This window comes from Elephas maximus, chromosome 13 (assembly GCF_024166365.1).
Source record: "Elephas maximus indicus isolate mEleMax1 chromosome 13, mEleMax1 primary haplotype, whole genome shotgun sequence".
NCBI lineage: Eukaryota > Metazoa > Chordata > Mammalia > Proboscidea > Elephantidae > Elephas > Elephas maximus.
The window spans coordinates 72856135-72880963 of NC_064831.1; the positions used below are offsets into that span (position 1 = coordinate 72856135).

The window sequence follows — 24829 nt, forward strand, 5'->3', positions numbered from 1 at the left end:
GTTTAATGAGTACTGCTTAGGATGATGAAAAACTTGTGAAAACAAATATGGTGCTGGTTGCACAACACTGTGCCACTGAATTGTACACTTAAAAATGGTTAAAACGGCGATTTTACGTTGCATATTATCTATTACAATGTTTCCAAAAAAAAAATGAAGAGCCAATGACATGCATCATCTTTAATGCTGTTAAGGCACCAGCGTGAACTGAGAGTGGAAAGGAATCACAGCGCCAAGTGTCCAGTTCCCACACCTCAGTCAAGCACGGCCTTATTCTCTCGGTAGCCCTCATGAAGTGATTTACACACACACATGCACTTTGTTCCTTTCTGGAAAATGAGCTTGGGGAAGAAAAAAAAAAATAGTGGTACTGATGATAGAAGTAAAGTAAAATCTAGAAGAGCAAAGAAAATAATGCTTAATCAGAAAACAGAACTTTCAGATAATTTCAGAATTGAATAATAAATGTCGTGACGGTAAAAAAAGGAATGAACCCCACAGATATTTCTGGTGGAAATAAGAAAAAGTGACTCTGACACAAATGCTCCAACCACAGCAGGAGCCACACGTTAAGTGGGAAATCACATGTGAGCACGGGCAAGCCAAAGGTCTTGGGAACCTTCCGAAGTATCAAGAGACTGTTGTGCTCGATTGTGCCAAGGGGAAAAGATAACTACTTTGAAGGTATTTTTGGAAAATGTTTCCTGCCCATTGGCAAATGGCAATGCCAAAGGTAGGTTCTTTTACAATGATCTTACCTGGTCATCATAGCGATAAGTAAGGAACTGTTCCCCTGTTGTATCTTCCAGAAAACTTCCCTGAGGAGAGAGTGCAAACTCAGGAAGGAAATAGGCTCCAGGAGACTTCTCTGCTGTGTTCTGAAAGGCAAAACCACTTGGTCACAAATAAGACCCCACTGAGGAACCCATGACAGGCAGACTGAAAAGGGCTATTCCAAGGGAATTTGCCCACTAAAGTTTTAACAAGAAAAGGAAAAAGTCTTATCCCTTGGCAAAGGCCAAGGTGAGGACACCAGGTTGGTGTCTACATTGGGGGACTGTTAGGCCAGGATATTATACTGGTTCACTTTCAAACTGGCACATATGGTATTCCTTGATGCCTGCCTTTCCTCCATCCCCTCCTCCCAACAATCTAGCCATGATGTAATTAACTTGGAGTTCTTGGGTGGTACGAACGGTTAACGCGCTTGGCTGCTAATCAAAGTTTGGAGGTGTGAGTCCACACAGAGGCACCTCCAAAGAGAACCTACTACTGAAAAATCAGACATTGAAAACCCTATAGAGAATAGCTCTACTCTGACACACGTGAAGTCACCATGAGTTGGAATTGACTCAAGAGCAGCTAGTGATGGTAATGGGTAGTTAACTTGCTTAAGTTTTGATATTTCCAACCCATTATTTCTAGGTTTATTTTCTTTTTTTGGTAAGGGGTGGAAACAAACTTTTCTTTCCTATTACAACAGAAATGCATGTTCATTGTAGAAACATTAGAAAATACAGATGCGCATGAAAAAAAAATTAAAACCCATCCATAATCCCTTCGACCTATAATAATCACATTTAATCATTTTGGTATATATCCTTTGAGACTTTTTCTTGACAATACTTTGTATGTTCATATAATAATTCAAGGTTAACTAAACATGGATTTTGCAGAAAGTCTCCATTTGCTTCAGGGAAAGCTCATACCCTAGCATCTGAATCATTAGACTTAAACCCCAATTGTTAGTGATTGAAGGGAGTCAGGAAGGAGGACATTATCTGTTGGAGAATAAGTTGGCTTAGATATAATGAGTCCCATCCTGGGAGAGACTATCCTAGCGCAAGTTTGAATATGCAGGATACTTATTCAGAATCACCACCTTGATTGGTTCAAGGTGGAAAGAGATGAAGACGACCCAATCCCCAGTTCTTACCCCCACATGATCACAAAACATGGATCAACGACTATGCCCCTAGCTGGGTACCTCACTCCCCTGCATGGGAAGGCATGACTAAGAAATGGTTTAAGAGACCAGCAGTGTCACGCTGGGGAAATCACTCCCTCCAAACAGGAGGAATGGGGAAAAAGTGAACCCCTCTACTAACTACGTATTGAGCCCTGGTAACACAAAGGTTAAGTATTCAGCTGCTAACCCAAAGGATGGCAGTTCGAACTCACCCAGCGGGTCCATAAGAGCAAGATCTGGTAAACTGCTTCCATAAAGATTACAGCCAAGAAAACTATGGGGCAGTTCTACTCTGTCACATGGGGTTGCTATGAGTAGAAAAATAGATTTAACAGCACCTATTAACAACTACAGTACCTATGTTTCCCCAATGGTCACATTTCCAAATTGCAGCAGGAGCTTTGGTTGAAGCAAAAACATCCATTTGAATACTGCACTTTAAAAAGAGAAATCAATATGGCATAGCTTTGTCAGAGAACACAGAACAGATAACTCCAAGTTTCAATTATTAAAAAAAAAAAAACAAAAAACTGCTGTTGAGTTGATTCCAACTCATAGCAATCCTACAGGACAGACAGAGTAGAACTGCCCCTTAGGGTTTCCAAGGAGCAGCTGGTGGATTGGAATTGCTGACCTTTTGGTTAGTAGCCAAACGCTTAGCCACTGTGTCACCATGTCAGCATTAGACTATTAAAAGAATTCCAAAGTCTTCTTATTAAATGTCATTTATGCGAAAAAGCATCAGGTGAATGACAGGAATCTTCCCAGAGTCACAGAGCCTCAAGCCCCCATACAGGAATTAAGTAAACAATTAAACAATTTAATAATGTGTTAAGTAAATCCTTTTTCCTCCACTCCCCATTTTCCTTCCCACCCTCCTTCATAATATCTTCCATGAGGCCAGGTTACTCTTACCTGGAGTGGGGGAAAAAGGAAAATCACCTGCAAAAGTCCTCTCTGCTAACACTCAGTGTTGAGACCACTACCATGTTCAACGGACGTTTTTGCTGTTATGCTGCCTTCCTGTGGGGAAGGCTCAGCCCCAGAAGTTAACGGTGTTACCCTGGGCTCCTCAGCACAGCCAGGGGGTCAGGAGCCATGGCGAAGTCAGATCAGACCCACTCAAGAGGTGCAGATTCCATCTGTCAGATCTGGCTGGCCAGCTCTCTCATGCTTGCTAGAGGCTGTTCCTAAGTGTCCTGGGCAGGGAAGAGGAAGGGAGACTAATACCACAGATCCCAAGAGATGGCAAGATTCCTACATATGTTGGTGTCATTTCATGGATCTCGACATGAATACCAGAAAATGGAAATAAATTCTTGTCACTCTTCAGAGTTTGTTAATGTGAAATATTAACATATGATTATGGCTTGATTATAACTATAGCTGATTACCCTCTACTTTGTGACCCACTGTTCCATCCTTTAAATTGTATTTATCAGGCTTAACAAAAGTGAGATGGGAATAAATCTTCCATGGGAAAATAAGGATTGAATCTGATGGTAAAATTTCTAATTTCTGTGTGTTTCCTTCGAAATGTGAGTATATGTGAAAGTCCCATTATTTTCACCAAACAAAAGTACATCCAGGTAAACCTTGGAGGCAAATCTTATATGATTTCAAGAAATTGATGGATTCTATAACAAGATAATTAATGATAAGCTGATTATCAAAATAGCTAGCAAACATTTAATAAATGTTAGTTGTTATTCACCTCTACTGGCCCCAGAGTTCACAGAATCATAATTTTTAAAGCCAAACAAGAACTCAGAAGTCCTCTAGTTCGCAGTTTACAAATAAGTACACTGAGAATTAAGAGACTTGCCAAACACCACAGAGCCAGAGCCAGACCTGTTCGCCGCCATGTGTGAAGACATGGCACAGATTTCTTTACTACAGAGTGGGGACTGGGAGCAGTCTAGGATCATCACCTTAAAACGGCTCCCTGAATGCAGAGGCCTTCCAATATGATGCTTATACTTAGCTGATCAAGCATTCAGTACATACTTACTGAGCACCTACTATCTGCCTGGCACTGTTCTAAGTGCTACAGATAAAATGGGGAGCCAGAAAGGTTAAGAAGCCTATGGTCATGGAAACTACATTCTCATGGGAGGAGCAACATAATAAATAAGTAAACAAATATGCAAACCACAAAATTAGAGTAAGTAATAAGTGCTATAAAAGAAATAAACAGGGTAACATGAGAATAAACTTGAGGGAAGGTTGTTCTATTTTAGATAGGACGGTCAGCAAAGGCTTCCCTGAGAAGGGAAGATTTAAGCTGGTACTTAGAGAAGCAATTCATGCCAAGAGCCAAGGATGAGCTTTCTTGGCCAAACGAAGAGCAAGTACAAAGGCCTTCGGGTGGGAAGGAGGTCAGTGGATTTCAAGAACAGAAAGGAGGTCAGTGTGTCTGGATCCAGTGTGGACAAGGAAGAGAGTGGCATAAAATGGAGACAGGAAGCAAGGGAAGGGCGAGGACATTCAAAGCCTGATGGCCATGGCAAGAGGCTAGGGAACCATAGAAGAGTTTTTAAATTACACTGGTTGCTTTGTGGAGAATGGGTTAGAAGGGAACCCATGGGATCACAAAGACCAGTTAGAAGGCTATTGCAAACCAGGTGAGCAGGGATGTTTAATTGGATTCGGATGATGGCAATGGAAAAGGAAAGAAATGGGTGGATTAAAGCCAATAAGGCTTACTGGTGGATAAGAAAACAGGAAGAATCAAGATGACTGATTTTTGGCTTCAGCCACTGGCTGGAGAGGATTGCAATGTATGGGTAGCTGGAGGCAGGACTATATTTGTTAGGAGAGGGTGAGGAGAAAGTCAATAGTTCTGTTTGAATCACATAAAGTTTGAAATGTCTAGGAGACAGCTAATGGTGAGCTCTGAGGCTGAAGACAGCGATGTGGAAGTCATAATTTACATTTTCATATATGTATTTACAGCCGTAGTACTGGAAAGGATCCCTCCTGCAGGAAGAGTTTGGCAGAGAAGAGGACTTTGCTTAAAGCCTTCAACAACTGTAATATTTGGAAGTGAGTAGAAGAAGCAAAAGAGACTAAAAATGATTAGCAACTAGAGTAGAACAGAGGAAAAAACAAGTCCTTATAACTGGACCATTAAGCAACATCATGATAAATGGAGAAAATACTGAAGTGGTAAAGGATTTCATTTTACTTGGATTCATAATCAATGCTCACAGAAGCAGCAGTCAAGAATCCAAACAACATATTGCATTGGGCAAATCTGCTGTAAAACACCTCTTTAAAGTGTTGAAAAGCAAAGATGTCACCCTGAAGACTAAGGTACGCCTGACCCAAGCTATGTTGTTTTCAATTGCCTCACATGCATGTGAAAGTTGAACAATGAATAAGGAAAACGGAAGAAGAATTGATGTCTTTGAATTGTGGTGTTGGTGAAGAATACTGAATATACCATGGACTGCCAGAAGAATAAAGAAATCTGTCTTGGAAGAGGAAACCCTGGTAGCACAGTGGTTAAGTGCTATGGCTGCTAACCAAAAGGTCGGCAGTTCAAACCCGCCAGGCGCTCCTTGGAAACTCTATGGGGCAGTTCTACTCTATTCTATAGGGTCGCTATGAGTCGGAATCGACTCAACGACAGTGGGTTTTTTGGGGTCTTGGAAGAAGTACAGCCATAATGCTCCTGAGAAGCAAGTATGGCAAGACTACATCTCACATACTTTGGACATGTTATCAGGAGGGATCAGTCCCTGGAGAAGGACATCATGCTTGGTAAAGCAGACGGTCAATGAAAAAGAGAAAGACCCTCAACGAGAAGGACTGACACAGTGGCTGTAACAATGAGCTCAAGCATAATGACTGTGAGGATGGCGCAGGACCGGGCAGTGTTTCATTCTGTTGTATAGAGTCGCTATGAGTCAAAACTAACTCGACGGCACCTAACAACAATGAAGAAAAAAAAGACAAATATCGAGTCATGGAAGGATTTAGCATCAAACAGAGGGTGGTCGGCTGTCTTGAGTGCTGCTAAGAGACTGAGTAAGATGAGGCTAGAGAAATGTCCATCTGAATGTGGCAACAAGAAGGTCATGTAAACCTTGACAAGAGTAGTTTCAGTGAAGTGTCAGGACAATTATAATGAGTTGAGGATTGAACAGGAGAAGAAGTAGAGATCATAAAGGAAGACAGGGAATGGGGTAACATATGGCAGGTAATGTGGGGTAGTGGGGGAATTTTCTTAAAGATAGGAGTTACTGGAGCATGTCTGGCTATGGAAATAACTCAGCTGTAAGAGAGAGACTTACAGTGGAGACAGAAAAGATCACTGCAGGAGTAAAGACTTTGAGAGGGTGAGAGGGATGGAGATCCAGGATGTATGTGGAGGATTTGGCCTTTGTAAAAATGAGGGACAATTGGCCCATGTAAGTCCACATCAGGCCATATTCCTTTGCTGACTCCTGACTTTGAGCCTCCATCAAACCTGTGCTTACTCCTTGGATACTCTCCTACTGGGACCCAGAAGTGCCTGGTCCCAAGATCATCGATCTGTCCCTATCACCCTCTCTTCCTCCATTTACCTCTCTTACCACTGAGCTGACTATATTTCCTGGGTCCCTGTGCAAGTACCCTTCTGCTCTCCAACTGAGGCACTCTGGGATCAACAATACCTTTCCCTTATCACCCCACTCCGACACCCCCAAACACACTAAATATTAAGTTAAATGGAGTATGAACAAAATGGTATGTAAGAAGAACAAACACCTAAGTCACAGAATTACAGAACTGGAAGGGGCCTTAGAGGCAGTCTAATCTCACCCCTCCTGCTGGGGCAGGAATTTCTCCTGCAGCATCTCCAATTATGAGATGCAACAGGTATCACAGAGGTCCTTTGAAGGGAAAGATAAGAAAGAAGGAAACTCAAGTTTACTGAGCATCTACTGTGAGCTAGGACCTATGAAAGTTGTCTCATTTTATTCTCATGGGCCACACTGTACAGATGAAGAAACCAAGACACAGGTGGTCAGGTAATTTAACTAGAGATGTACAGACTCAAAGGTGTGGAGAGAAAATTCATCTTCATTCCATTTCCCCACCTCCCCAGTGGACAACATTCTTAGAAAAAATGGTCCTTCCTTTAGGAGATATAGCTGAGCATACTCATGGCTTCAGAAAGAAAGGAAAGAACACGCATTTGGCATTCTCAACCAGATGAGACTTGACTTCCTAAATGTTAGAGAGATTCAGTGTAATGTGGGTGCTCACAGGACTGGGTGGCTGGAGAAGTCAGGGCCCTTAAGTAGCAAGAGTTGAATGGGAGGTAGGAGGAGGGAACTGAACCAGGAAGTGTCCCATCTTCCCAGGGCACAGATCCAGGGCCTGTGAGAGAAGCTGCCAAAATGCACCATCCCCACCAGCCACTGTCCACAGCTGCTGAGTCACAAGGGACTGAGTAGAGAGGAATCCAGACGGCACCTCCAGGGATGATCAATCCAATATGTGGCGATACAGCTGTGTCTCCACCTCCCACTCCAACTTAAGGGTATGACTTTGGGGGAAGGAAGTAAATATGGGAGAGTTCGTCAAGAACAAGATTTTAGTGTTCTAGGCCTCCATCTACTCCCTGTAAAGGACAGAAAATACCTATCAAGACTGGGTGAAAGGTTTGGTTAATGTATTAGAAGGAGAGAGAAGCAGGGCAAAAGTGGGTATCCAAATAGTAGAGAATGGGACCCAGTGCCCCAAAAGTCAAACAGAAATGGGCTAAAGGAAGAAAGGCTCTGCGATCTACTTCTGAAAGCCAGCCAGTGGAAACCCTATGGATCACAACAGTTCAATGTGCAAAAGATCAGGGGGATGGTGTAGGCTGTGCAGTATTTTGTCCTACTGCGCATGAGGTCACCATGAGTTGGGACTGACTAGGTGTTAGCTAACAAGAACAATGGGTTAAAACAAATACAATAGGATTTCCACTGAAGCTCAACAAACAAGTTTAAACACTTCTCCTGGCTTGGTCTAAGCAGTGCAATGGGACACTCATCTCTCTCCAGGGCTTTGTGAACATAGCCAAGAACCACACCACTAAACCTCTAGAGAACTGCGGTCACTGAAGACCACTAAGTATTTTTTACATGCTACTATTAAGCCATAACTATACTCTGGAGCACGAGTAGGCTCTAAAAGTCCTGTCATTCATACTCTGTAAATTTGGTCCATCATTCCAGCCTGTCAAGACTGTTTTGGATGCTGACTCCATCTACCAGTATACCCACGGCTCCCCCCACCCCCGGCTTCGTGTCAGCCCAGGTTTGAACAGTATCCTCTCCACCCACATTCTCATCACTACAGGCACAGAGCAGGCTGACGGTGAAAGCACCCAATTATGCAGCTTCTTAATTCCAGATATATCCATGTTGGCCTTTAGGGATTCAGGAGTTACCTGGTGAGATGCTACACCTCTGCAGTAACACAGATAAGATGCTAGATGGATGAAATGAGGTTCCAGAAGATCTTGACAGGTTGGGACAAGAGTGAAAGGCTGGGAAGGCAAGCTCGAGCAACCTATAGCAGAACTCTTCCCCTTGTCCCCAGGGCACAGTGGTGGCCTTTTAAGGTCACTGTCAAGAATATTAAGGTCCCCTGCATGGCACAAATGGTTAAGCGCTCAACTACTAACCTAAAGGTTGGCGGTTCAAACCCACCCAGAGGCACTGCAAAAGAAAGGGCTGATGACCTGCTTCCATAAAGATTACAGCCAAGAAAACCCTATGAAGTAGTTCTATTCCATAACACATGGGGTCACCATGAGTCAGAATCCACTCAACAGTAACACGTTTGATTTTTTTTTTTTTTTGGTCCAGAATATTAATGCATAAAAAGATCGGTTTCTATTAATGACAACCAAGATGTGCAGCGGAGAGTTCAGCACCTGGATGGGAGGTTGGGGCCACTCCTAGAGGTCGAAGTTCCCTTTAAATGATAATATTCGATGAGTCTGGAAGTACGCCTCCCATGGGGGGCAGACAGTCTGCAAGGGACGCTTTCTTGGCCTGGCTGCTACATGGTACTTTACAGTTTGTACCCTTCACAGCCCATGAGGGAACATCAACTTAACCAATAATATTTAAACTCAGTGGGGCAAGCATATTTTTCTTCCAAAAAACCATGATGTGCAGTTTGTTTCCTAAACCTGAAACCAAGGTTAAAAAAGGAAACTTCCGGACCATTTTGGTTTTTCAAGTAGGATGTCGTCATTCCAAGACTTTTCAAAGTCTCTTAGGTGTCTAACACCTTCCTGATGAAATATAAAATACATTTACTTTGGCAGGTTTGGAAGAATGGGCCCAAAGAAAATGAGTCTTCACATTTTTCTGAGTTCTTTAAAAATAATTCTAGGGATTAATTTTTTCCCTCTATTTACCATCAATTTTTTTTTAATTATATGTTCTCTTGATATTGCTCAGTTGAAAGTTCTAACTTTTAAATAAACTTTGCGAGTACACCTCAGCCAAAATACCACGTAGTTTCGAACTTCAGCTTCGCTCTGAGTCACATTTTCAAAAGAAATATGAGCAGCAGACCCTTCTTGATCCTCCTAGAGCTGTGAGGTGAGGTGTGCCTTGTGGGTGCGCTTTACTCAGAATGAGCTGTTTATGTGAAGAAAGTCTTCTCTCACATGTAAATATATGGCATTTAAGAGTCTCTTCAGCAAAATGGAATTTAGATCTAACAAATGTCATGCATAGCACTCCTCCCGCTACTGAACACGTATTCCTTCCCCCTCCCCCTCTGCTCCGCATCTCTCTCTCTTCCTCTCTTTTTCTCACACACACACACACACACACACACACACACACACACACACACACACACAGACGAACCCATCTTTAATCAGCCCTGGCAAGCAGGTCCAAGAGCAATCTGGGAAAAAGATCTTCCTGGAACAGAATTCACCTTTCAGTTGCCCGAAAGGAGAAAACCTGAAAATGGAGTCACAATACTTTTCCATTTCTTTGGGCCTTCTTCAGTGCTCAGCGCTGGGTTTTGTGCACGGAAGACACTCGATATTTAGTTTTGTTTCCTAGAAAAAAATGACACAGGCTGCCCCCTCCACCCGCGCAGGGCTCTGCATGACTGAAGTCTGAATAGTCTCTCTACCACAGAAAGACCAAAATGCTCTGGCAGAATAACATGCTGGCATCATACAAGGGGTTATTTAAAAACTCAACTATTACTCTGAATGGAGAAAGGAAAGAAAGCCTTCTCCTGCCAATATATACAATACAGATCCTCTCTCCCTGGAGCCCGACCCCCAAAAATTTTATTTAAGAGTCCATTTTTCAAGACCTTGAAGTAAGCTGACCCATTGGAAACAGACTCAATTAGGAAAATGCCACACGGAAATAGCTCTACCTTAAAATACCTCAGGAAAAAACTGAAAATGATATTCCATGAACAGGGCTCTATGGGTAAAGAAAAAAACTAGGTGTTCATCTCAAATCTTGATACATTTCATTGTAAGCTTCTTCCCTTCTCCCATACTCTTCGCTCCTTCTGGCCTAGTAACATGGGTGAGAGATGGTGCTATTCCCGCCCAAGCAGTTAACTGACAAGGGGATGATCATTTATTTTAGGGGCGTGAGTAACTGTTGGTGGTGGGGGGCAGCGCTGTGTGCGAGAACAATCCAGAAAAAGTGCTGTGGAAAAGTGAGGTGTTTTCTGGTGGATCTTTGTCATTCTTTCCCAGGCATCACTTCAACTCCCTGACAGGAATTTATTATTTAGGGAGGAATACTCACTTAGGGCCCAATCTGGACACTGGTATCTGCACTCTGATCCTAAAGTGAAATGGGTATTTTCCCATAGCCTCCTCACCACTAACACTCACGATTATCCCTCTGTCAGAGGAAAGACATCTTTGCCTTTTAAATAGACTACAAATATTATTTTAGCTAAGTGGTAGAGCAGGAACCCCCAAAGCATGGAGAGTCTCAGTAATTCTTGAGGTTCATTCATCGAGTGGACATATGTTTACTGAGCACCTATAGCCAAGAAAACCCTATAAGAGTCTCCATGAGTCAGAATTGACTCGACAGCAATAGTTTTGGTTGGTCGTTTGTGGTTTTTTTGCTTTGTTTTTTGGGGGTTGGTTTGTTTTTTTGGTACTACAGGCTAAGCCCTGTTTTTGAACTGAGAATTCAGTGTAAGATTCACTTTTCCCAAGAAGCTTGTATTCTAATTAGGAGAAGCAGAAAATGAACATATTAGATAAGTAAATCATATACTATGTCGTAATAGAGTCCCTGGGTGGTACAAATGTTTAATGCGCTTGGCTGCTAATGGAAAGGCTGGAGGCTCAAGTCCACCCAGCAGTGTCTTGGAAGACAGACTTGGCAATCTACTTCCAAAAAATCAGTCATTGAAAACCCTGTGGAGCACAGTTCTACTCTGACACACATGGAGTCGCCATGAGTCAGCATCAGCTTCACAGCAAATGGATTTTATGGTCATAAGGGAGAAGGATATTGGAAGTACTGGAGGTTGGGCCTAGTTTGTAGTTTTCAATGAAGTGGTCAGGGTAGGCCACGGTAAGTCAGGGTCCTTAGGGAATCAAGTTTTTTGTTTGTTCTTTAATTTCTTTCTGGCTTTTTAAACTAGCAAGCTGTATCCTGCCATTTTCCTTGGAGGCTTCAAAATGTCTACACTCTCTAGGAACCTGGCTGGGACCTGCAGGGCTCTAGACAACATCTGCCTCTACCTACAGCAGTGTGTGACCCTTTCTGCCTTGGCACCAAGCACGTCCCTGCAACCACCGTCCTCCAGCTCCAACCTGACCTGGCCCAAGCCTCACTCTAGTCTTTCCAACATCTCCTAGACAAATGGTGGCAAGCATGGCTGTTCTTCTGGCTGTCCTCTGCCCAGTGAGCCACAGCTTGACACTGCCACCCATGACCTCATAACACAAGTGTAACATATGTATGCAGGGAACACTGATTAATTGACAACCGATTAATTACATGGGCATGGTGCTCTTTGTTTCCCACTACTGAGTATCAGAAGCCCTGGTGGCTCAGTGGTTAAGAGCTCAGTTGCTAACCAAAAGTCTGGCAGTTGGAATCCACCAGCCACCCCTTGGAAACCCTATGGGGCAGTTCTACTCTGTCCTATAGGGCCATTATGAATCAGAATCAACTTGACAGCAATCGGTTTTTGGTTCACTGAGTATCAGGCAAATCTGTGCCTATCCCTCATGCACAGGTTTGTATTCATCCAGTAGCAAAAAAAAGAAAAAAAAAGTGTTACCCATTCTTCCCAATTTGGCAATGAGACACCACCCAACCTGACGATGTCCAGAAACACGTCAGGGACATATTCATGTTTATTCAAGGTCTTTTTCACCCCTACAGCTTTCTTTCTTTCAGGAAACAGCCCGTCTCTGTGGCTGAAATCATGCAGGCTTTTAAAACGCAGCCTTCCAGGAGAAGAAAAAGACAGAAATGTGCTGTTTGCACATTTTCTGAAAAACATTTATATTCATCATAAGCCAGTTTGTTTTTCTAAGCTTAGCAGGGCAGGAAGTCTTCAGTGCGAACACGTTAGCAGAGCTGCCAAATTTGCTATTTGGATGCTCATGCCTTTCAGAATTCTTGCACAAGAAGATGATGGGAAGATAATGATTTAGAGTCAAGGTATCTTTGCTCCATGTGTATAAAATGGCATCACTGTTAATTCCCATAAACTACAAAAAAACTACAAAAAAACTACACATACACACAAGTTTCAGGGTTAGCGTAAAATATTAAGGACTTGCAAAAAACAAACAGTGACATTTTTATAAAACTAAGATACAAATATCAACTCCTGTAATACAATGGTAACAAAGCCATATTGGGTTCATAAATTAGCTACCTTTTGCAAAAGAAGAAGAAGGAGAAAGAGGATGGAGGAGGAATATGAACTATCTTTCTTTGACCTAAGTGGGGTGGTGGTCATGACACAGCTTTGCAGAGTTAAGTTTAATGTTAAGGTATAATTTTAATTTCTTAATGGTGTATGAAATTATAAGTAATTTTATTGTATTTAAAATATCATCATACCATTCCACATTTGTTTGACATGAAAGTGTCACTTAGTTTTAAGTCCTGAATAAACATAGGCTTAGTTTTACTAACAGTACCGGATATATGGAAAATCACATTCATAAACTAGACAAACTTTGAGACGCCAGACACCTGTTATAATTGGTGATGAATGCTCAAGTTTAGAAAGGAGGCCAGATGCGTAGTCAGGAGGCCTGGGATCCAGCCCGCCAGCGTGGCTCTCAGCATGTCTCTTCATGTCTCAAGTCTTGCTCACCACATTGCTAAACAGGGGAGACTGGGCTAGGTGAGCCCCAACATTCCCTCACAGCAGAAGGAAAACCAGGCAAGAAGATGAGAGTGCAGTAATTTTGTTTCTTTACTGTATTTTTTAAATTACCAAAGTAATGCTGTTGGTGTGATATTACAATAAGTCTCCTGAGCAGAAAAGTACTCAGCAGCCAAGAAGTAACGAGAGTCACTGCATTTTCTCAAACCAGAAACAAGCCTAGACCGGAAGAACTGCATAAAGACCCTCTCACTAACCCAAAGGCTCCTGGAACACAGCCTCATCAAGCTCAATGTCAAAGAAAAAATAGAATAACTTCAGAACAAAAGAGTCAACATTGAACCTATTTTTTCCCCTGATGGCCACCACAGAGAGAGACAGAAACAGACAAAGAGACACTCATGAGAGGAGGCAGCTGGTATTTGGATAGGGAAAGGACATTCTCAAGGCCTTGATTTTCTTGCTTGTAAAATCGAACCAAAAACCTTATACCTCCCAGAATTGCTGTGACTATTTAATAATACGTATAATAGCGCTTTTTAAACTTTAAGAAGCTACACATGACTGTCATTATTAAAAAGTTCCATAAACAATTTTTAATATAATGATTAAATCAATAAGCATGTATTAAGTACCTTCTATAGAGGGCCGCTGAGTCAGAATCAACTCAACGGCGGTGGGTTTTGGTTTTATATGGAGGTACTGTGCAAGTCATCATCTTGCAAAACAAGACACAGTCCATACTCTTAGACTCCACACTGTCTGGAACAGGGTTAGATTCAGAGACAGACAAGCAAACAGGCAATTATGGAGCCATGTGATAAAGGGTATACAAGAAAGGGAAGGACAGGCTGGTATGGGAGCAAATGAGAGGGACCTGCATGGAGCAGGAGAGTGGGGAGGAAGAGTCACAGGATGCATTACAGAAGCAATGATATCCACACTGAAATGTAAACAAAAAGTAGGAATTGACCAGGAACAATGAAAAGAATGATGGAGGGTAGAGCCTTCAGGACATAATGAACAACATGGGCAAAGACTAGGAGGCTGCACAGAACAAGGCATATTAACTGTGCATAGTTCTGTAGAGGTGGAGCATAGAGTATGAGAGAGTTGGAGAGGCAGCCATGGGTTGGATCTTGAAGGGTCTGAAGTCAGTGTTTATGCTTAGTAAGCACTGGAGGGGTATTAAATAGAGAAGTGAAATTAATATTATGAAGAATGGATTGGATGGAAAGTGAGACCACAGGCAAGGAGGTAAGTTAAACTATTATAATATCCCAGGACAGAAATGATGGTGGCAATAAGGATAGAGGGAGGGAAATTAACCATAACAAAAATAACATATCTCATAACTCAAGTTATGAAAAAATTATGCCAATAAATTTGAAATACTGGGTAAAAGGACAAAGTAATAGAAAAAATAAATTATGAAAACTGACTCCAAAATAAATGGAAAATCTCAGTGGCCCTTTAACCATTGAAGAAATGGAATCAATATTTAAAATTCTTTCCATGAATACCAGAACCACAAGATTTTAAAGATGAGCTCTACCAAACATTCAATGTTTAAATAATTCTAACCTTAAAAAAAAAAATTCTCAAAGAAGAGAAAATAAAAAGAACATCCTATAATTAATTTAATGAGCTTATATGGAACTAGTTTTTTTTTTTTTTTTTTTTTTTACTATAAGCTCAGGGCCCTGATGGTGCAATGGTTAAGCATTTGGCTGCTAACCAAAAGGTCAGCAGTTCAATTCCACCAGTAGCTCCTTGGAAATCCTACAGGGCACTCCTACTCCATCCTTTAGGGTTGCTATGAGTCAGGATCGACTCCACAGCAACGAATTTGGTTTGGATTTGGACTATAAGCTTGATAACAAAACTAGACAAGAGCAATATGAGAAATAAAATTACATTATCAATCTCACTCCTGAAATGATTGCAGAATTCCTAAATAAAATATGAGCAAGATTAACCTAACGAAATATAAGAAGATAGCACATCAGGACCAAGCTTAATTTATTCAAGGACATTCGAATATCACTTTAAATATTAAAGGAGACAAACCACATAGTCATCTAAATAGGTGAATTAAAAGCTATTAATAAAATAACACAATAAATATATCCTTTAGCAAAGTAGACACAGAAGAAAACTCTATTAGTTTGATAAAGGATACCAACAAAACACTTTGGCAAACATCACACACCATGGTAAAACATTAAAAGCATTTCCTTTAAAATCGGTAACATGACAAGGTTATCTGTAATCCCCAATTCCATTCATCATTATACTGGAAGTCCTAGCCATCACAATAAAACAAGGTAAAAAATAAAATGTACGAGGATTTGAAAGGGGAAAAAAACTATCTACATACAAATTATTAAAATAAATAAGGATTACTGAAAATAAGATCAATACATGTAATTCAACTGTATTTCTTCACACCAGCAAGAAATAATTAAACCCATTGCTATTGAGTCAATTCTGTGATAGCAGCCCTATAGGACAGAACAGAACTGCCCCCATAGGGTTTCCAAGGCTGTAAATCTTTACAGAAGCAGACTGCCACATTTTTCACAAGCAAAGAGGTTGGTGGGTTCAAACCACCAACATTTTGGTTAGTGGCCAAGTGCTTTAATCATTGAGTTGCCAGGGAGAAATTTTTTTTAATTTATAAACCATTTAATAACTTACAATATATGAATACATCTAACAATCTAACAAACTTTGTCCAAGATCTTTAGAGATAAATGTAGAAACATACCATGTTCATGGATAGTAACGATGTCAATTTTCTCTTAACTAATCAATAATTTTAAGGCAATGCCAACAAAAATCATGAAAGGGATTGACAAACTAATTCTAAAATGTATATAGAAGAGCCAAAGACCCAGAACAGCCAGAATAAAAATAAGGTAGAGAGAACTGTCCTACAATATCTCAAGGCATTACAAAACTATATCAATTAAGACTGAGTTATTAGCACAGAAAAATAGAATTAAGAGTCCAGAAATAGACAAAAAAATATGAGATCTGTCATTGAAAATCATTGAGGAAAAAATGGGTTAGTCAGTAAATGCTAGAATAACTGGTCAGCAATATGGCAGACAATGACAGTGGCTATCTATCTCATATCACATACACAAAGTAACTACAGTTGAGTCAAGGACTTTAGTGTGAAAGGCAAACTTTAAAATATAGATTACCTTTATGTCCTCAGAGTAGGAAAAGAGTTCTTTAACAAGATAAATAAAAAATTTTTGTTTATCAAAAGACACCATAAGAAAGTGAAAATACAAGCCACAAATGGAAGAGGACATCTGCAGCACATATAACTTACAAAGGATTAATATCCAGAATATATAAAGAACATCTATGAATCAATAAGCAAAAGAAAAGCCATCAGAAAAAAATGGCAGAAAATATGAACAGGCATTTCATTAATAAGAAACACAAAAGGTCAGTGATTATATAAAAATATGCACAACCTCAGCAATAATCAAGGAAATGCAAGCAATGGAGTACTATTTCACTCCTACAAATGGGCAAAGACTGAATAATCCGACAACATCGAGTTTGGCAAAAACTGAAAAATTTGACAATACCAAGTGCTGATGAGGCTGTGGACCAATGGAAACTTTCATATACTGCTCGTGAGAGTGTAAACTGGTGCAAATACTTTGAAAATTAGTTCATTATTGCCTGGTAAAGTTGAACACGTGCATCCCTTTTACCCAGTAATTCTATTTTTAGAAACTCTTACATATGTACATCCGGAATCACATACAAGAATGTTCACTGTAACATTGTTTATATTAATATATTAAACCGTTAACAGTAGAACTGATCAAGAAATTGTGGTATATTTATACACTATAACAAATTTTTTTTTAATGAAAATGAATGAACTCAGCTTCACATATCAACAGAGATAAAATTTAAAGCCATAACTGTAAGCAGAATACATGCAACATAATCTCATTTGTATAAAATTAAAAAAAAACTAATACCAAATAATATATTATTTAGGAATACATTGTTATGGAATGAGTTGCGTCCCCCAAAATACGTGTCAACTTGGTTAGGCCATGATTCCCAGTATTCTGTGGTTGCCCTCCATTTTGAGATTTTCCTGTGTGTTATAAATCATAATCTATGTCTGTGGTTAAAGAAGATTAGGGTGGGATGTAACACCCTTACTAAGGTCACATCCCTGATCCAATGTAAAGGGAGTTTCCCTGGAGTGTGTCCTGAACCACCTTTTATCTTACAAGAGATGAAAGGGAAGCAAGCAGAGAGGGGAGACCTCATACCACCAACAAAGAAGCACTGGCAGCAGAGGCATCCTCTGGACGCAGGGTTCCTGCATGGAGAAGCTCCTAGTCCAGGGGAAGATTGATGAGAAGGACCTTCCTCCAGAGCTGACAGAGAAAGAAAGCCTTCCCCTGGAGCTGATACCCTGAATTTGGTCTTCCACCCTACTAGACTGTGAGAAAATAAATTTCTCTCTGTTAAAGCCACCCACTTGCGATATTTCTGTTATAGCAGCACTAGATGACTAAGACATACATACTGAAGTGGCTAAACTATAAAGATAAGCAAAGGCAGTATAAACATAAATTCACTTTTTCCTGTGGTTATTTCTGTGCAGAGAGGTTGATGCAATAAGGGAAAAACACACAATGGGTTTCAAGAGTATTGATAATGTTCCATTTCATGAGCTCTATGAGTACATAGGAATTCATTCTACCATTATTCCTGGGCCATCTCATGTATGGTTGTGTAAGTTGGACACTGTACAACTGCATATGGTAAATTTTCTTTAAATAGAATGCTATATAAACTCTTTTAAAAAAATACATATTATATATTTTATAATAAGTTTTAAGTAAGTTTCATGGACATGGTTAGGTTCCAAAGACCAGGGCATAATGCAAAAATGGAGGAAGAGCACATCAGATCACAAAATGGAGGATGATTATATTACACAACTGACAAATTACATCATTACATAACTACCAAATTACATCACTACCAAAAAAAACCAAACCCATTGCTGTTGAGTTGATTCTGACTTGTAACAACTGTATAGGACACAGTAAAACTGCCTCCATAGAGTTTCCAAGGAGCATCTGGCGGATTCGAACTGCTGACCTTTTCATTAGCAGCCATAGCTCTTAACCACTATGCCATCAGAGTTTCCTACATCACTACATAACTGCCAAATTACATCATTACATAACTGCCGAACCACTGACAATCACAGCCTGGCCAAGTTGACACATAACCTTAACCATAACAGCCAGCATTACCCTCACCGTGCAGATCAGTGTTCATTACTGCCAGACATACATTGTTACTGTGCAAAATGGTCAGATAATAGATTATTTACTGTTGTCATAAATGCAAAATACCAGATAACAAGACAGTCGGAAAGTAAGAAACAGGTGTATTTATATGTATGTTTATTTATTTATTTTTTTATATTTAGCAATAGATAAAGATGGTCTTTTATATTAATGGGGATATGATGGATTATTCAATAACTTGTTCAGGACAATCACTAAACAAGGAGGAAAAAACAGTAAAGAGAAATGTCTTCTAAAACAACACACCAAAATCAATTCCACATAACTAAAAAAATGTAGGAGTTAAAAAAAAAAAAAGTATACCTTATTATCCTACTGTCTTCTAGAATCAAAAATTGTTATAGAAAAGTCTGATATTAAGCTGATTGTTTTTCCATTGTAAGTTATTCCTTCACCTGGAATCTTTGCACCTATGCATAATAGCTGACGTAAAGTATTTGTCTACTAAGTCCAGCATCTGGGCTTCCTCAAAGTTAGTTTCCATTGACTGCTTTTTTTCATGCGTAAGGGGCTACACATTCCCATTTTGTTCTGTGTTTCATAAATTTTTGTTGATGACTGGACATTTTAAATAATATAACATGGCAACTCTAGAAATCTTTTAATTTTCACCCTTAGAAATCAGAAATTTTACCAGAATATGCATACACCTCAACATGTGTCTTTTCTCATCAGTCCTGATTATAACCCAGTGAGTCCTTTCAGACTTATCTTTATTCAGTTCAAGGAAACTTTCTATTAATAGTTGTTCCATTATTGTCTCCTCCCCATCCACGCCTTTTTCTCCTTCTGCTGTCTCTATTATTTATTATGCCCTCTAAATCTATTCTCCAAGTTGCTTATCTTTTCCTTCATGATTTACACTTTGTTTTGCACTGTATTAGGTAATATTTCCTCCACTTGTATATTCTTCAATTCATTCACTAAATTTTTTATTTGAAAATTCCATTTTATTTTTAGGTTAAGAAAGCTGCTTTAGCTTGTAGTGGAATCTCCTTAAGTACTCTTAAGTTTATGGTTGTTTCAGTTTTCTTCTGTCTCCTCCAGCAGTTCTGTTTCAATAAGAGACATCTGATCTGGGTGTGCTGCTTGTTACTTCTCCCTCTGTCTGCTGAGCCCCCTTAGGTATGCTGTTTTACACTCCATTGCATATATATATTGGTGCTCAAGTCTGCTAGAACAAAGTGGTTACCATCCTGTCCATGATAGGAAAAGGCACAATCATTGCCCTTAAGGGCCCTCAGAAAGACAGCTGGCTAAAGCAGTTCCCTCCTCTCAAGGCTCAAGGAAAGAACCTCTCTGCCCCGAAACTCAGCATCTCTTCTCCAGAGGGAAAAATGCTCTAAGCTACTTTTAGCAGTCTGTATTAGGGCATAGTGGGGCCTGAAGACTCTCCAAGCCAGTCTGACTTTCAGCCTAGAAGGAATGCTTTGCCAAAGGGGCAGGTGGATTTAGACAGGTGTTAGAAGAGAAAAAAAAAAAAAAAATTTTTTTTTTTTTAGAAGAGAGGGTAGCACGGGCCCATTTGATTGGCCATCACCATAAGATTACATGACCTCCAAGTGATTCTGATTAACTTTCCTCAACACCTATCAATCTTTCATAAGTAGCTTACTGATAAGTATAATGGGAGAGGAATAAAATTTTGCCTTCTCTAGGCTACATAAGATTAAAGTTCATTTTAGTTATCCCCCTGCAAGGAGAGAAGAAGAGAGGAATTTAGCTAGTTGTCATCTAAGTCACGGAGGAAAGAAGATGAGGTATGGTCCCAACCCTTACCAAGAAGTTCTACAGAGCCATGCTGTTCAATACAGTAGCCACTAGCTACATGTGCCTACTTAGCACTCAAAATGGTGCTCAAACTAGTATGAATTGAGATGTGCTGTAAGTGTCAAACACATACCTGATTTTGAAGACTCAGTATTAAAAAAAGCAATGTAAATTATCTCAATTTTTATTGATTATATGCTAAAACAATAATATTTTGGATATACTGGGTAAAATGTATTATTAAAATTAATTTCACCAAGCTTAATGTGGCTACTAGAAAATTTAAAATTACATATACAGTTCACAATACATTTTTATTGGACAGCCTGCCACAGAGGATCCTGGAGTAGTTCTTCCCCTGAAAGTTCTCAGGAAAAGACAGATTTTCCAATTTTCCTTAATTACCAAGATGCAGTCTTGGGTTCAAGGCAAAGCAGATGATACCTAAACATGCTTCAGAAAAAAACAATCAAGACCTCAAAGCACTGAAGACACCATGCTTGGAAGAGGGTCCTCATTCTCACATTCATTATTGGCTCTGAGATAAATGGCCATCAACTTTATACCAGTGTGCAATACCTACCTGCAAGAATACACCACGGAAAGGCCCCACATTCCAATCCCTCATTGGGGTTGAAAAACCAAATCATTTGATTTTTGAATCAAAATCAAAAACCAAACCCACTGCTGTTGAGTTGATTCCAACCCATAGCAACCTTATAGGACAGAGTAGAACTACCCTACAGGGTTCCCAAGGAGAAGCTGGTGGATTCAAACTGCCAACCTTTTCGTTAGCAGCCATAGCTCTCAACCACTGCATCACCAGGACCAACAGTACATTCTACCACAATGTTGTATGCAGCCTAAGACATCTAACCTCTTCCATTTCTTCCATTTTTAGGAGCTGCAACTCAAACATAATTCAAGCAATGTGACTATATCTATTATATGATACATTTGAATTACGGTGTTGGTGAAAAATACTGAATATACCACAGACTGCCAGAAGAATGAACAAATCTGTCTTGGAAGAAGTACAACCAGAATGCTCCTATTATGGATTGAATTATGTCTTCCTGAAAAATGCATGTATCAACTTGGTTAGGCCATGATTCCCAGTATCATATGGTTCCCCTCCATTTTGTGATTGTAATTTTATGTTAAGAGAATGAGGGTGGGATTGTAACACCGCCCTTATTCAGGTCACCTCCCTGATCCAGGGCAATGGGAGTTTCCCTGGGTTGTGGCCTATACCACTTTTTATCTCTCAAGAGATAAAAAGGAAAGGGAAGCAAGCAGAGAATTGGGGACCTCATACCACCAAGAAAGCAGCACCAGGAGCAGAGCACGTCCTTTGGACACGGGGTCCCTGCGCCTGAGAAGCTCCTCAACCAGGGAAAGATTACGGACAAGGACCTTCCTCCAGAGCCGACAGTGAAAGCCTTCCCCTGGAGCCGAATTCCTAAATTTGGACTTCTAACCTACTAGACTATGAAGAAATAAATTTCTCTTTGTTAAAGCCATCTACTTGTGATATTTCTGTTATGGCAGCACTAGATAACTAAGACAGCTCCTTAGAAGTAAGTACATCAAGGCTCCGTCTCATGTTATCAGGAGGGACCAGACCCTGAAGAAGGACATCATGTTTGGTAAAGTAGATAAAGTAGAGGGTCAGCAAAAAAGAGGAAGACTGTCAATGAGATGGATTGACACAGCGGCTGCAACAGCAGGCTCAAACATAGAAATGATTGTGAGGATGGCACAAGGCCCGGCAACGCTTTGTTCTGTTGTACATAGGGTCACTATGAGTTAAAACTGACTCAACAGCACCTAACAACATATGATGCCTGACCATGACTACAAATGTGTTAGTTCCCTTCCATAGCAAGTTGATGCCAACAATAAAGAACTGATTAATAAAATTGGCTTTGTTGAGAAGCAACTGAAATTGGAATGAATCACACAACTTCCTCATGAGGACACAAGCCTATCTCCCTGTTTAAAAACAGTTCTGTCCTGGTGAGAGGTGTCTTTAAGCATTCAGAAGAAAAAATGGTATAGCTGCTCAAAGACTTGCCTGCATCTACTCAGAGGTCTGTGACAGGTTGTAAAAAAGAAGCATCTGCTACTTGGCTTAGGGCAGAAACGCAGGCTGTGGAGATGAGGCCAGACCAGGAGGAAAGAGGATGAAGACAAGCAAGCTGCCAGAAAGAGGCTGGAAAGAGCCTATCATGGGGTTTCTACACGTACACGGGGAAGTCACAAGCAAAGGCACTTCCATGTTCCTGGGGTCTCGCTCCCATTTTGCTGCCCTGAGTGAAGATAAAAGAGAAGGAACAAACACCCGAAATTACTGAATGCCTGTTATGTGCCAGGCACATACCAGATGCTTGGCATAATTTATCTAATGTTATCTCGCATCACCCTTCAAGACAGTTAACATCAGCACCTTTTTATAAATGAGGTAGGAAAGTCTAAGGTTCTTAAGGAAGCTGCCTAACATAATGGTGAGTAAGTGGCAGACCTGTTAGAAAATTCATTCCTTTCCTCTTCATATAGCTATATAGGATATAAAACAATTTTTCTTTGGCCAAAAAATAAATGAGGTTAGATATTTAGAAAAAATATATAAGAGGATCCCGATGTGGCATCAAGGTAAGAAGGGATATCTTTTAAAAGACTCAAAAAAAGGCAAACTATAAATGGTAAGATGGATAACCATCCACCCATCCATTTATCCAACAAATATCTTTGTGCATCTATCATACTGTTCTAAGTACTTGAGATATACCAATGGAGAAAAGAAACGAACACCTCTGCTCTCCAGGAGCTTACATTCTAGGGCGAAACTACATTAAAGTTAAAATAAACATTTTTATTCATTAAAGACACCATAAAAGGTAAAAATATAGACAACAAACTGAGAAAAGATATATAACAAAGGATTAATATCTAGAATATATAAATGATGCCTACAAGTAAATGAGAAGACAAAAAACTTACAGATTATGGACAAAAATATAAATAAGCAATTCACAGAAGTGGGAATCCACAGGTACTGTATTTTTACACAAATAACACGCACCATTTACATTTGTTTGCCAACTGCACCCTCCCTCTCCATGAGGTATTTTCATAAGTGCGCTATGCCAATTTTTTTTTTCAGTAACATATGAAAAAAAAATTGGCATAGTGACCTTAAGAAAATACCACCAGGGAAAGGGCATGGTTGGCAAACAAATGTAGAAGGTGTGTATTATATGCATAAAAATGTGGTAATTAGGGAAATAAAAATTATAGTATCAAAAGGTACCACTTCACAATTATGGAACTGGAAAAATTTAAAAGCCTGGTGATACCAAGCATTTGAGCTACTGTGGTACTATGAGGATTCTTAGATTGTTGGTTAGACTATAAATTGGTATCACCACTTTGTACAGTAATTTTTCAACAACTTTTCACCCAGCAATTCCACTCCTAGGTACAGGCCTTAGAGAAACTACTGTACAAGAAGAGGAAGTACAGAATTGTTTGTGAAAACAACTTAACTAAATGTCCAACAGGAGAATGAATAAATAAATGTTGATATGTTCATACAATACTACACACTTCAAAAATAAATGAAGTAAAGCTACATTTGACAACTTGGATGAATCCAACATGCTGTGCAATATTGTGCAAAAAAAGCAAGTTGCAGAAGAATATTCACATACAATTCCATTTATATAGAGCTTAAAATGTACAAAGTAACACTATACATACTTTGGGAACGTGCAGTAAAAGCATAAAGAAAAGAGAGGGTATTATAAATTCGAAATTCAGGAGAGTGGTTACCTCTGGGGAGTAGGAGGGAGAAGAAAGGAAGAAAATGTACCCTAGGGCTTTGTATTGATAATGTTTGATTTCTTATACTGGCAAATGTTATTATATGAGTTTTTACTCTATTACCATTTAATCATTTTAAAATCTTAATTATTACATAATAAAAAATTTAACAAACTAAGCAGAAATCCAAAAAAGAAAAAAAATATATAGAAGAGTTACAAGATATAAGCAAGGACACTCAAAAGATAAATTAAGGCCATCCTTAATAAGTTGTGAACAGGTCATCTTTGCTTTGGATTTCAAAGCTGCTATGAACCCCTAAGGCTAGAATACAAGGATGAAGTTTGTAGCCAAGAACATATGTACAACCTAAAGTACTACTATGTGAGAGAGAAAGCTTAAATATTTTTCCTAAAAGCAGGATGAAAAAATAAAAACAAAAGTTACATTAAACAGTGTCAGGCTGTCAAAGGCTAAGTCAGGCCTTCAAGATGATTCCAGACAAAAGCAGTCCCTATATGAGAGGCTCAGG

General features: G+C 39.8%; 1 protein-coding gene across 2 annotated transcripts in view; it reads right to left on the minus strand.

Annotated features, from left to right (window-relative positions):
* The window catches only part of ADAMTSL3 (ADAMTS like 3), a 419630-nt gene that overhangs the window by 364287 nt on the left and 30514 nt on the right, over nucleotides 1-24829 (minus strand). For both annotated transcript variants that reach the window (XM_049906188.1, XM_049852500.1), the window contains exon 3: nucleotides 759-878. In XM_049906188.1, the coding sequence (XP_049762145.1) occupies nucleotides 759-878 (120 nt within the window). The remainder of the gene's footprint in view (nucleotides 1-758; nucleotides 879-24829) is intronic.